General features: G+C 40.1%; 1 protein-coding gene across 5 annotated transcripts in view; it reads right to left on the bottom strand.

Moving 5' to 3' along the window:
- Positions 1 to 12,474, bottom strand: part of LOC146652142 (protein EFR3 homolog B) — a 32,878-nt gene that overhangs the window by 3,022 nt on the left and 17,382 nt on the right. For 4 of the 5 annotated variants that reach the window (XM_085381459.1, XM_085381461.1, XM_085381460.1 and 1 more), the window contains 17 exons: positions 9,950 to 10,071; positions 9,442 to 9,591; positions 6,496 to 6,630; positions 5,384 to 5,462; positions 4,780 to 4,915; positions 4,527 to 4,688; positions 3,299 to 3,410; positions 3,168 to 3,219; positions 2,663 to 2,835; positions 2,476 to 2,551; positions 2,128 to 2,289; positions 1,714 to 1,845; positions 1,564 to 1,631; positions 1,335 to 1,462; positions 624 to 715; positions 483 to 531; positions 173 to 279 (listed from right to left, as the gene is read on the bottom strand). In XM_085381459.1, coding sequence (XP_085237585.1) covers positions 173 to 279; positions 483 to 531; positions 624 to 715; positions 1,335 to 1,462; positions 1,564 to 1,631; positions 1,714 to 1,845; positions 2,128 to 2,289; positions 2,476 to 2,551; positions 2,663 to 2,835; positions 3,168 to 3,219; positions 3,299 to 3,410; positions 4,527 to 4,688; positions 4,780 to 4,915; positions 5,384 to 5,462; positions 6,496 to 6,630; positions 9,442 to 9,591; positions 9,950 to 10,071 — 1,935 coding nt within the window. The remainder of the gene's footprint in view (positions 1 to 172; positions 280 to 482; positions 532 to 623; positions 716 to 1,334; positions 1,463 to 1,563; positions 1,632 to 1,713; positions 1,846 to 2,127; positions 2,290 to 2,475; positions 2,552 to 2,662; positions 2,836 to 3,167; positions 3,220 to 3,298; positions 3,411 to 4,526; positions 4,689 to 4,779; positions 4,916 to 5,383; positions 5,463 to 6,495; positions 6,631 to 9,441; positions 9,592 to 9,949; positions 10,072 to 12,474) is intronic. The other variant, XM_085381458.1, reaches the window with a different exon arrangement.

Here is a 12,474-nt window from a genome sequence, read left to right on the forward strand (position 1 = left end):
AAACAATACATTTAAGACCTTCTTTAAAAAAAAAAAACTAAAAAACACCCCACACACACACACACACACACACACACACACACACACACACACACACACACACACACACACACACACACACACACACAAGCAGTTTTTGTTTTTTTTTTTCAACAGGGTAGGGGGTCTATACCCTGGCACCACAGTGGGCAGCTATCTCCTCAAAGGGGGCCTTCTGGAACTTCTCCACCACTTGTCTCCTCCGCTCCCTCTCCTGCTCCTCCATACCCACACTGTCCACTAGAGGGAGACAAAAAGCAATATAATGTAGCGTGTGCCTCAAAGTGAAAACATCAAGACAAAGTTCACGGACACTTTATACAAAAGTAGTTTGTATTTGTTCCCTGCTGTCATGCTTTGGTAAATTACGTCAACATTTAGAACATCAATCCATCATTGTAAACTAATAAAAAGGGCTTTGCAAATGAAGAGAGTGGATTTACCAATGGCATTTTTCAGGGTTTCAAATGTGATCTCCTCTGCTGGAGTCCTCTGCAGACCAGAACAAGAATCTATGTTAAATATCTTTGTACAGGGTACATTTGAGGGTACAGGGTACAAGGTTGTGAAGTCTTTTTTTTCACCTCTTCCTTCTCTGGGCTATTTCGGGACTCAACCTCCACCTGAAGTGAGATGGTCTCACCGATGCTCTTTCTCTTGGACAGACGGTCCTCATCTGGAAGCAGAGTGCAGAAAATTTATTGAGTTTTTTCAATAACTTTTTTCACCACATGTTCATATGCCTCTGCAAACCGCCTGAGTCATGCTGTCCATACTCTGCACAGTGTTAATACAGCTTCAAGGTGGGTACAAAGGATTGATGGCACCAACTCAGACCATCTGACCAAATATGAAATATGGTAACAATCTCCCCTTTTCTTAAATAATAGAAGAGTATTATATTATAGTAAGGCTGACCTTTAGAATAAAAAATGTCACTTTTCCTACAAGACATCTTTGTGAATGTTTCTAATAATTGTTATATGAATTCATGAGTTATGGCTAAAAACCTCTTTTTGTGAGGTCACAGTGATCCTCAGGAACCACCAGAATGTATTGGGTCCATCTTCAACTCCAAGCGGATAACTTTGACAACCAAATTTTAAAGCAATTTTCTCAAGAATAGAAGGGATGAACAAATGGAAAGATAATTCATCATCAACCTGAAAACAAAATGCTCACAATCTCAGCTGCTGCTGGCACAGTGACATGAAAAAAAGAGGAAATATAAACAAAAAAAACCCCCAGAGAAATTAAGACCTTTGCATCCGAACGACTAGTTTTAGACTCCTTACCAGTATACTGAGGGACATAAGGTGTGGCGAGTCTCTCTGTATTATAACCACTTCCTCCAAGGCTCTCTGTGATCTTTGACTGGAGGAACAAAACACTTCCTTCTACTTTGTCCAGTGAAGAATGCAATCTAGGAAGAAAAATAAACTGCATTCAAAAGCAGGAATTTAAAATTATTACTGTGTATCTGAATATCAAATTAAACACTTGTGGGTTGCAGCTGGTACATACTTTGGACTGTCAACAAAGACGGCCTCGGGCAAAAGGTAAGGACTCTCTTTCTGTCTCACCTCAATTACCTGAAAGGCAGAGAGTCAGGGGATAAACAAACAGTTACAGTAGCATTAAAACACAGACACGCAAAGAGGCTCAGACACACACCTCGTGAATGTGCTGGCAGAAGGCTGGGACGGTGGTGAGCTGGCAAATGAGGTTGAGGTAGGCGGCGACAAGGGCATGAACAGCACAGCGGTTATAAACAGGCAGAGCCTCGTCGGTGGACAGAGCCAGATCCTGGAAAGGAAACAGAGACACCGCACTGTGAAACACCCTACCTCAGAAGGATTTGTTCTCATCTTGTAATGTTTGGTCGTTTTATTTGTTTTTGATTTTAAACCATCAGCTATGACACTGTCCCAGTGTTACAGCTGATGGTCAGTGTCATTTGTGAAATGATACATGTGAAACTGACGCTTTCTAAGCTGCGATTAGGATATTTTTCATCTTGTAGTTCAAATGTAGTAGATAAATGCAGCTCGGGGAATAAACAGGCTACTTAAAACTCTACATTTATACCTGCAAGGCAAGTGCGAGGCGAATCAGGTCCACCACCACCTCTTCATTGGCCAGCTCTACACTGAGAAGACCTAACAGGGCAAAGAGGGTCTCGTAGTGCTCCCGGCCACTGCTCTCCTCCTTGCAGCCCAGGTAGATGTGGCGATATAGCTGCTGGGCATGCTGTGAATGGATGAAGCGCAGGGTAAATGGAACTCGAAATGTCTAGTGCAGATACATTGGTGTAAAGATTTATTGTCAAAATTATTTTAAAATAAATATTTAATGTTTATGTGAATTTACATAATTCACAGGGATGTTGTTCAGCAGGCGGAACAGGTTGTCAACTAAATAAATTTAAAAAATTACCTTCTTCATGAATAAATTGTCCTGCCTGGAGCACTTGTCAACTTTGAGCTTCAGCACAGAGATGTCCGAGATGCTGCTACACAGAAAGAAGACCAAAGAGACACAAACTGTAACTGAAGTATGGGTTTATAAGGGAAGTATAAAAACACTTCAGCCCTTCAATCTTCCTGCAAAAACAATCACACACCTCATATTGGCAAACTTGGGCCTGTTTTCATGCCTGTCAATGAGACTGAGGAGGATTTGCAGCACCAACAGACGGACTTCTGGATCCTCGGTTAGAGAGAAGGACAGCAGGGGCTCCAAGAAAGAGCTGGGCAGCGCTGTCAGCATGTTGGTAGTCTGGAAACCTGCAGTTACCTACGAGGGGGATGATCAAATCCCACACATAGTTTACAAAACTGAACATGCACTGGAACATCAAGGTAACTGCAGTGTGGTTATAATTTCCCAAGTTAGCAATAACTTGAGAGACTCTTATGCTGCGACAGTGTCGCAAACTATCTTAGTTTAAGTGACACTTCTGAGACTTTCATTAGCAAAGATCAAGAACTTGCCCATAAAGCCTAACAAGGCCACTGATTTTACAATCATGCGGTTTGATAGGAATACGCATTTCGTGTCAGTCTTTATAAATTCATGAAGATCCACAAGTTTCTTAAAAATTAAATCATTGAGAAATGATAACTTACCTGGACCAAGGACTTGAGTAACATAACCTGAATCATCCTGGTACCCTCAGGCCTGGAATTACAAACAGCAAATAAAGACTGTGCCCTTAAGTTTACCAACATACAGGTGAATACTGTTTGAGTCAACTTACCCAGAGTCCGAGGAGGGCAAAGTAAGGTGAATTCCAGGAACAGGGATCTTTCCCATAATGAAGAGCATGACCTCTGATCTCTGGTAAGTTGGTAGAGTGTTGGCAAATGAACCTGAAAGGGACAGAACCAGACAGTTTGTACCAAATGAAATAAAATGTTCAACAAAAGAAAAAAGAAAAGAAAAAAAATCTATATTAGTAATTAGGAATCCTCCAAGGGACTCATTTACTATTTGTTTAAACAGGAGAAAAAGAACAAGACTAGTGGAGTAGCCTGGATATAGGAAAACACTCAGAAGAGATCAAAGTGAGTTTAATTAAATAGGCGACATTAAACACTGCCTACACAAATATTACGTAGGTAATTTAAACACCATTTGAAACTGTTAGTCACTCCAATAATTGAGAAGCACTCTACATGTCACTGAAACGGGTAGCCAACCAGAACAATCCATGCACACAATATCAGATTATTTGAAACTCAGTGAGCATGCATCAACCAGCATGCAGCCTGTTTCAGTTGCTCCTGTTTGTTCTCTTTACTTTAATTTTTTTCTTACTTATTTCTTTGTCCTTTACTTTGTACTTAAGAGTGTTCGCCTGTTTTAATAGCTTTCTTTTCAATCATGTGGATATCTTTACATACTTTTCTTAGGGATTATTAAAGTATTTTGATTGTTGATTGATTGTTTGCTAATGTCAGCAGTGCTAGGGTCAGCTTACAGATATATTTCAGGCCCCTGAAGGTTCTTATGTGTACCAGATATTTTCTACCTACCAACCAACCACCTACCAATTCTTAGCATTTATGCTCCTGTAACAACTTTTAAAAGTATTACATCATTTTTATTTTACAGCAGTAACATGTAGTTTATATCCAGAAACTATGCGTGATATATTATGACGCTATAAGGTTGCCTGGCAACCATGCAACCACAGGCTAAAATGAGCTGTGATTTTTTTGTTTTTTTGCTTTAATGCACCTACACACAACGCATTATAAAAGCATCCTATCATTTACTAACAGCAAAAACAGGCCAAACCATGCTGGAGCATGGGAACATACTAGTTGAATAATAATATAACCAACTAATATTCTGTTGCCAAATAGCATCTGCAGCAATCCACACACATATAGTCACACACATACCTAGTAATAACAATTACTACTTGCACATACATCTACTAAACACTCCCTCACTAACAAATACAAAGCACTCAGACTCACCAATGGTCCTGATTACAGCCTCCTGCAGCTGCCTCTCCTCATGAGCTTTGATGATCTTAGTGCCGATGTTGGTGCTGCCGTCATATGAGCCGGTTAGCTCGTAGTCTACACTCAGACGAAGTTGCCGCAGCAGGGTGTTGAACACCTCTAGCACTGTGGGACCTGCAAATACACAGTTTATAGTTAAAAAAAAAAAACATTCACATCTCTATGTGTTTATGACTTTACATGACCTTGGAGGATTGCAACTTACCTACAGAACCACTGGCTGCAATGGCAGCTGCTTCCAGCAAGACTTCCACTATCCCAGCTCGCACCGTGGCTGAATTCTTGCTGTTCGCATCCAGGTGACCGAGAAGTTGCTGGATTACCAAGTGTGAGTGCTGGGACTGAAAGAAAAACAACAAAAAACCGAGGAAATTATTGACCTGTCTTGAAAAAAAGAAAAATACAGAAAAGAAAAAAAGAGTGAGAGAGAAAGTGACAGAAAACTGTTGTATTGAAGTAATACGCTTAATTAAATGGCAAACTAAAAACTGGATATTGGTGATAAAGTGCATTACTCCTTTTGCATTTTTCATTCAGGCCCAAAATGAACCACAGCTGTGAGCAAATAGGCTGAAGCCCAAATTGAAATCAGTGAGAACTTCATGAATATTGAAGCACATTTCTTCTTTGCACCACTAAAATGTGCAATAACCACTTGCAAAGATAAAAAAAAAAACATGGTGGTCAAAAATTCATACAAAAGTTTTCCATATTCCATTTCAACCTAGTAATGAAGTCAGCAGAGTGTGAGACAGAGAAAAGAGGCAAGGGTAAGGCTGTGAAGGATATCATGGCAGTGTATCACTCACCTGAATGGAGTACATTATGATCTTGAAGCAACGCACTGCAAAGGTCTTTCCCTCCCATAGAGAGTGGTTATCTAAGTGCCTGTGGGGTTATGAACAGAGGAAGAGAAACAGGTTGGATACACAGGATGTAATAACACAGCAGTAGGGATGATGGAGAGCAGTAAGGCATAAAGACCGCATTTAGTCCAGACAGCATACATCATGTCTGGGTTTAAGAATGAATGTAAAACTGAAAATAGGAGTTAGTAGTGCACAGATAAATACTTACTATGACATACGGTTTGCTTTACAGTAAGTAATTAAATACTTAAAAACATTCTCTCAATCTGACATTGATAGAACGTGGAAAATGTGCAATTAAGCTGAGCACACGACTGCTGAGACTAAAATTGACAGATAATTTAAAACGGATTTGCTTAACAATATAAATGTAAAATATAAGTGTGCAAGGAAAATGTGTGTAGGACATGGGAACAGAAATGAAAAAAAAGGCATTGAGGCACTACAAAGTACCTAAAACTGGGCATTTTTAAAACCCATAATGTAGTCAACATTTACCTCTATTTGCAAGGGCCTGAAATATTCATACTGTTATATCCAATCTATTAACTTATGTACCTGCCAACTAAAAGGTCAGCCACAACTTCCAAAACACCCCTGCACAGCCCCCGCACATGGGCAAATGTGGGGACAGGAAAAGGCTAAGACAGATAAAATACTTAATTTCAGGAGGAACAACCAAGATGGATAAATTCAAAAAAAAAAAAAAAAAAAAAAAAAATCAGAAATGTATTGGTAGAACAAAAAAGAAAAACTTAAATAAGATCACGTCTTGCAAAAATAAATGCAGTAATATAGAATTTAAATGTCCCATCTGCAAACCATGCAGTCACAATTCAAGAACAACTCCATAACCTTGCATTGACCTTGTCACAGCCCCACGTGCCCATTAGTGTAAAGATTAAGATGCGCCTGACATGCAGTGTTGTCTTCAAGTTTACTCACTATGTTTAAAAAAAAAACAAAAAAACAAACAAACCACACGACCGCATGCAGGAACACATCACAAACAGAGGCTATTTCTTATGAATACGACTGTTTGGTTGTCTCACATCAGCACGGGCGTGACGGCATTCTTGATGTTGCCATAGGCGGCTCGTCCAAGCAGCTCCCTGAAGCAGCGCTCCGTCAGCTCCACCGGGCTTTCCTTCTCCTTCTCTGATGCCTGCAGCGGAGAGGGAGAGCGGCTGGCAGGGAGCGATGAGGGTGAGGAAGCAGAAAAGGAGAGGAGTGGGGGGGGGGGGGGGGGGGGGGGGGGGGAGCAGGGAGGAGACGAGCAGAGAGAGGCAGAGGAAGGCAAATTGGGAGGGTGCAGACAGAGAGAGAGAGAACAGAGAACAGGCAAGGCACTGAAATTAACTTAATATAATGACATTTCAACAAATGCTCTATTTCTTACACAAACACAGTCTGTACGGCTGAATCTCTGCAGCTGTGCTTCTGAGCTGACTTTACCCTCTGCAGTTTGTCTGCAGTTTGTCTGCAGTTTGACGCATTTACGTACTGTGTCCAAATTTGTACACGCAAACGTTTCATGTCAATCGTGTGGTCTCTCGCTCTCGTGTCCAGCCCTTTTTCATTCTCATGTATAGTTAAAAACATCCGCCATAGCTCCATCTTGGTCTTGACTAGCCTCGGGTAGTCCACCAATGATGACATTATTTATTCAAAGCCTAACTCTTTCATCTTGCCTGCTGTTTCCGTGGAGCAAATGTGAGTTCCTGCCCCATCTTTTGTATTCAAAACTAAAATACGCAAAAATTAAAAAAAATTAAATAAAGTAAAACACACTAAACTAGCAAGAGCACACAAGCTGATGTCAGTGAGGTTTTTCAGTGATATTTTCTGTCAGCTGCAGAAAAAAAAAAATCATGCTGTTTAAAGTTTCTTTATTTTTTCAGTGGTTACAAAGCATTGTGGCAGAAAAAGGTTGTTTCATCCCGCGCAATCTCTCTCAAGTAAACATCTGCTGTGAGGACAAATTTGCATCACCAGTATTTGAAAAAGCGAACTTAGCTATAGCTACCTGATCTCAGATGTGCTGTTTATGAGTCTATGTGAAAAATACCTCAGATGAACAACAAGCTTCTGTTTTTTTTAGGCAACTACATACATTACAAACAATCCTCATGTGTTCTTGAAGTTTAAACACAAAACAAAGTCCAGAGAGCTTCTGTCATCTGCATCAATAAACTTTCCCAGTCCCAGCTGTCAGAAGGTTGACTAAAGCTGATCTTTACGTGATTTGAAAATCCACCATCTGTAAGGTAATTAGGCTCTGTACTGATTGCTGTGGGTAATGACAAGCTAGACCCAGTGTGAGAGGAAATGAGGATGCACAGCAGGGGGATAACACACAGAGCAGAGAGAAGCTGAGAATGAAATGTGACTCCCTGTTGCAATAAATCTGTCTGTCTCCGTCTTTGAATAACTCTCCCATTTCTATCACTCTAATTTCCATTATCTATCCTTCACCAGATCTCCCAATGTTCTTTTTGCTGCCCTCCCTCTTTGCTTTCCTAACTTTCAGATCTCGGCATTGACGTCAAAGTGAATTTGAGTATGTGTAATACAGCCAAGAGAGAGAAACTCCAGACTGCTGCTGGCATCCTCTACCTCTGTGTTTGTGAGCTATAATTCTTCACCCATTGCAATATTTCTGTGCATGCTTTTTCCTCCTTTCACATTCACTCCTTTTCTCTTTGGAATCTGAACCACGTGTCTTGGTTTCCTTGTTCTTGGCTGCTCTGGGTGGGTTACCAGATGTCCAAAAGGGGAAACAGAGCTGTCGGTGATGACAGTGATGATGAATGACATGGGTGATCGCTGGCTAGACAGCCAGGACAAATATGGCCTAATGTGAGACAAACAACACGAGTTGGCTATCGTGTATCTGGATTGTGTTATCCAAGGCAGGCAGGTCAACACTAGCTGCTGTTAACTCAACAAATTTCTCTCCACACGTTAAATGGTGTGTTTAAGCTCCTTTGTGAGCAACTTAGACAGAAAAGACTTTCTCCTGGTAACCCTTGCACTGTCATAAACTTCAACATTTAAGCTTTAGGTTTTTTTGCAGATTTTCTGAGCTTGGCTGAATAAATTGGTGGGAGGTCCACTGCTGGGACGATTGGCCACTGTCCTCAATGTTTTCCACTTGTGAATAATCTTTCTCACTGTGGAAGGATGGACTTCAAATTGATTGGATATGGCCTTATTGATGGGTGGCAGCAATTACTTACCTAAGATCACTGCTAAAAACTTCCCCTCTCGGCCAAACGCTTCAGTCCTGCAGACTGCCAAAACCACTGCCTTTATAGAGGTTCTCAAATTCACTGATGAGCAAATAATCAAATTTATTAGCAGGAGCTAGTTGCTACTTACCCTCTTAACTGTTATGGAAGCAATAAGGGTGCTTTTCACACAATGCTTCTGCATTTTGGCTTAATTTGTATTAAATAAACAATAGCACACTGTAATATGTCATATATTATTGTTCATCTGAGGTTGCATATACTCAATTTTCAGAAGTGGTATGGACCAGATGATTTTTATGAAACGCTTACACTGAAGTTCACATGTCCAGTTAAGCACTATGAAAAGCCTCATCTTAGTTATTATACCACAGCATGTATTTTTAATTTCTCTTTGATATTTGGGCTGATTGTTTTTACATTCATCAGGACCCAAAGAATTACCAGATATTTTTTTTACCTAATTTTTGTTTCTAAGAAAAATGAGAGCCACATATTCGTTTAAAATTTTGATAGAACAATAGCAGTATAATGTCGTCGTAAGTGGATATCAGGCCCTTGTAGAGCAAAATTGAGTATTTTGGTCTAAATAACCCAAAATGTGATGTCCACATGTGTGGACGCCAGGTACTAGGAGGTTAATGGTTAATGTTTAATATAATACGTTACACTGAAAAGCTAATGGAGCACATCTACTCTGCTGCATATGTAATCCACATTTGCATTTTATTGTTTGCACTCACTCACCTCTCGGTACGCTCTCCACTCTGCAGGTTGAAAAGCAGAGAGGGGACAATCTTGTCCATGTGCTGAGGGTCCCAGATATTGGCCTGCAGTTCATCATTGACTGTCTTTCTCACCACACCCTGAAGACCCTTGATACCTGCCATGCGGATCCTTACAGCAACAATCACACACGCACACAGAAACCATCTGACTGGTTACTCGGCCTATAAATAGGTAACCATATTTAGGAAATTATATTTGCACCTAGCTTTGTTATTTGAATTGCTCTGTTTTTTATTCTTTTGTTTTTTCCATGTCAAAGTTATATTTGATTTGTCAAACGATTTTACAGTCTATTTTCAGCAATAGAAAGCAATGACTTAAGATTTCTTTTATTTTTTTTAAGTGTACAAAAGAAAATGTCCAAAAAAGGAATAAAAACTAAAAATAAACACTACCCATGTAGACTCAGAATAGCACTTATTTAACAACTCCATCTCTACTGCAGTCGAGCGTCTCTGTTACGTACTTGGTGCGGATGTCTGGGTCCTCATAGCCTGAATGGCACATCTCACTGAAGCGGGACACGAAAAAGTCATAACTGCGGTGGTACGATGGCGTATCTTCTTCTATGTTGGCAAATTTTACAAACTAACGACAGAAGAAGGTAAGACAGGGGGGGAAAAAGACATCCAGTTTTAATAGCATACAGATACACTTCAGCCCAAAAGATTTACAATAATATGCCCATTCCTTAAAAAGCCCAAGCCCAATAACCTGAGATCTGAGTGGTGCATATCTGCTAAATTAAAGCCAAACTAGAGCTCTCTTAACACAGGATTAAAAGTGAAAAACACAGGGCAGAGGGAGGCTTTCCCACTGGGCAAGAAAATGTCACCAAGTAAACAGGCTGACATTTAGCTTCACACGACTCTCCAATTAATAGATTATGAAGTGAATTTCTTTAGAATCAAGCCAGATCATGATACTATGTGAATCAAGAATTACATCATAAAAAGTCAATACAGAAAATCATAATTATGCCATGCAAAGTAACACAGAAGTGTAGAAAATTAGCATCTAATGACGTCCTTGCTGAATCATTTCCTGTGTAGAGAATGAGTGCATGGAGTGGTTTTTGAAATTTAATGAAGTATCCTTGAAGTATCCTCGCTTCAAATTAAATGAAGCGAGCCGATAACAGTTCCTGTGAAGCCGCTCAGCTGCTGCAGCAATTTACTGCCACAGTTGATTCCTGGAAGCTGCCCAGTGTTACTGGCAGTAATGATGGGCAGCTTCCAGGTATTAATGTATCAACTATGCTGAAACTCTTCTTATTGCTTTCAGTTTGTTATAGAATTTTAGCATAGTGTCCAAAACCAGAGGCAATAGAAAACAGAGAAAACCTCCATCATCTCAATCACAGATTCCAAAGAAATAAAAGCAGGCTGACACAATCAATAGGTCTGGTGCTCAGGGCTGTGTTAGAGATTTCTCAGGAGTACAAGGTTTAGTGAAGGTTTTAGTCAGAGAAACAGAGTGCAACAATATCTGGCCAAGTTTGAGTCCTGTTGTAATAACCTCTTTAATCTTCCTTTTAATTCATTTCTCTCTGACTCTGACCTGCTTCTGATGAGCTACACTGTGCACACAAAGACAGTCAGAAGCTGTATGGCAGCTGCTCATGGTTTTGGCTGGTCTTAATATTTGTGTAATTTATGTCAATTCAATGTAGTTTACAGTTTGTACACATGGTGTCACTTCTGTGTGATTCACACAGAACTAGGGCAGGAACTTTTACATGCTCGGGGCCCTCATGCTTAGTATACCATGCAGAGGTATAGCGTCATTTATGTACTGAAATATAGTCTTGAATGAACAACTGAAGATCTCAAGCAATGTCCACACTGGAGGCGTCACAGAAAGCCAAGGGCATTTGGCGACTTCAAGCAACTACAGGTAAAACAACCTCTGGAGATGCAAAGCGTGTGTGTGTGTGTGTGTGTGTGTGTGTGTGTGTGTGTGTGTGTGTGTGTGTGTGTGTGCGTGTGTGTGAGAAAAGAAGGGGGCACAGAGATAAACATTTTTATTCCCAGAGGAGTGACTGAAGCAGCTACCAATGAGTGACATATGACCTCGTAGTAAATAAATTATAGTTACCTAGGCAACCAGAACCAGGAATGTCCACAATTGACCAGCCTTTAGTCACAAAGCCTTGTGTGATGAGTGTGCACGTAGCTTTATGGCTCTATAAGAACGGTACAATACAGCCAACTAACAACAACCTGTTTCACAAGCCTGAATTTGACACCTACTGGCAGTACTGAGCACATTTAATACAACAAAATACATCCTGATGCAATAAAACTTTAATTTTGTTTTTGCACATATGTCGGGAAGTCTTACCTAGCCTAGTTCACAGGTCTGAACACCACAGCTTGACAGGTGGATAGGAAGTTTAATTAAAATAACAAAGAAAAGATCTTTGTTGCACAGTTTACCTGCACCATACAGTTTAGACTTCCCTTTCAAGCCTCATCACTTTGAGATTGCACTCAAAACATATCATGGAGGAGTTTCAAAGCACTTTTCAGTTCAGTGACTTTTTGAAGGTTCTGTTCTGTGTCTTCATGTCTTTGCTGGTGTGTGAATTCAAACATAAAATAACATTGCAAATTATATTATTTGGTAACAGAAATTGTCTCACGGTAAATTAATACACGGGCCTTTTTAAACTCAGTAAAGAGGTAAGCTACTCAGTCTCTGGCCTCACTTGAAACTGTCTTTAGATTCAATTTTCCATTTCATTAAGCATTCTATCATATGCAGCTTTTTAACTTGCGGGTGCGGAGGAGGTCTGTTTAGTTTGTCATGTGCACAAGGCTATGCAGGTCACAGCTACAACCTGGCAGCCAGATTAAATTTTAAGAAGGGCCTGATTTTGTCCCATAGGCATGTGCTCTACATACACACACACACATTATATAATTTTATTTTGTGTGTATATATAAATTTCTTCTACTTGCTGAGTGTGTCAGGCTTTGTATTTGTGTT

This window comes from Rhamphochromis longiceps, linkage group LG15 (assembly GCF_057381845.1).
Source record: "Rhamphochromis longiceps isolate RC_006_pf linkage group LG15, R_longiceps_female_GT1.1, whole genome shotgun sequence".
NCBI lineage: Eukaryota > Metazoa > Chordata > Actinopteri > Cichliformes > Cichlidae > Rhamphochromis > Rhamphochromis longiceps.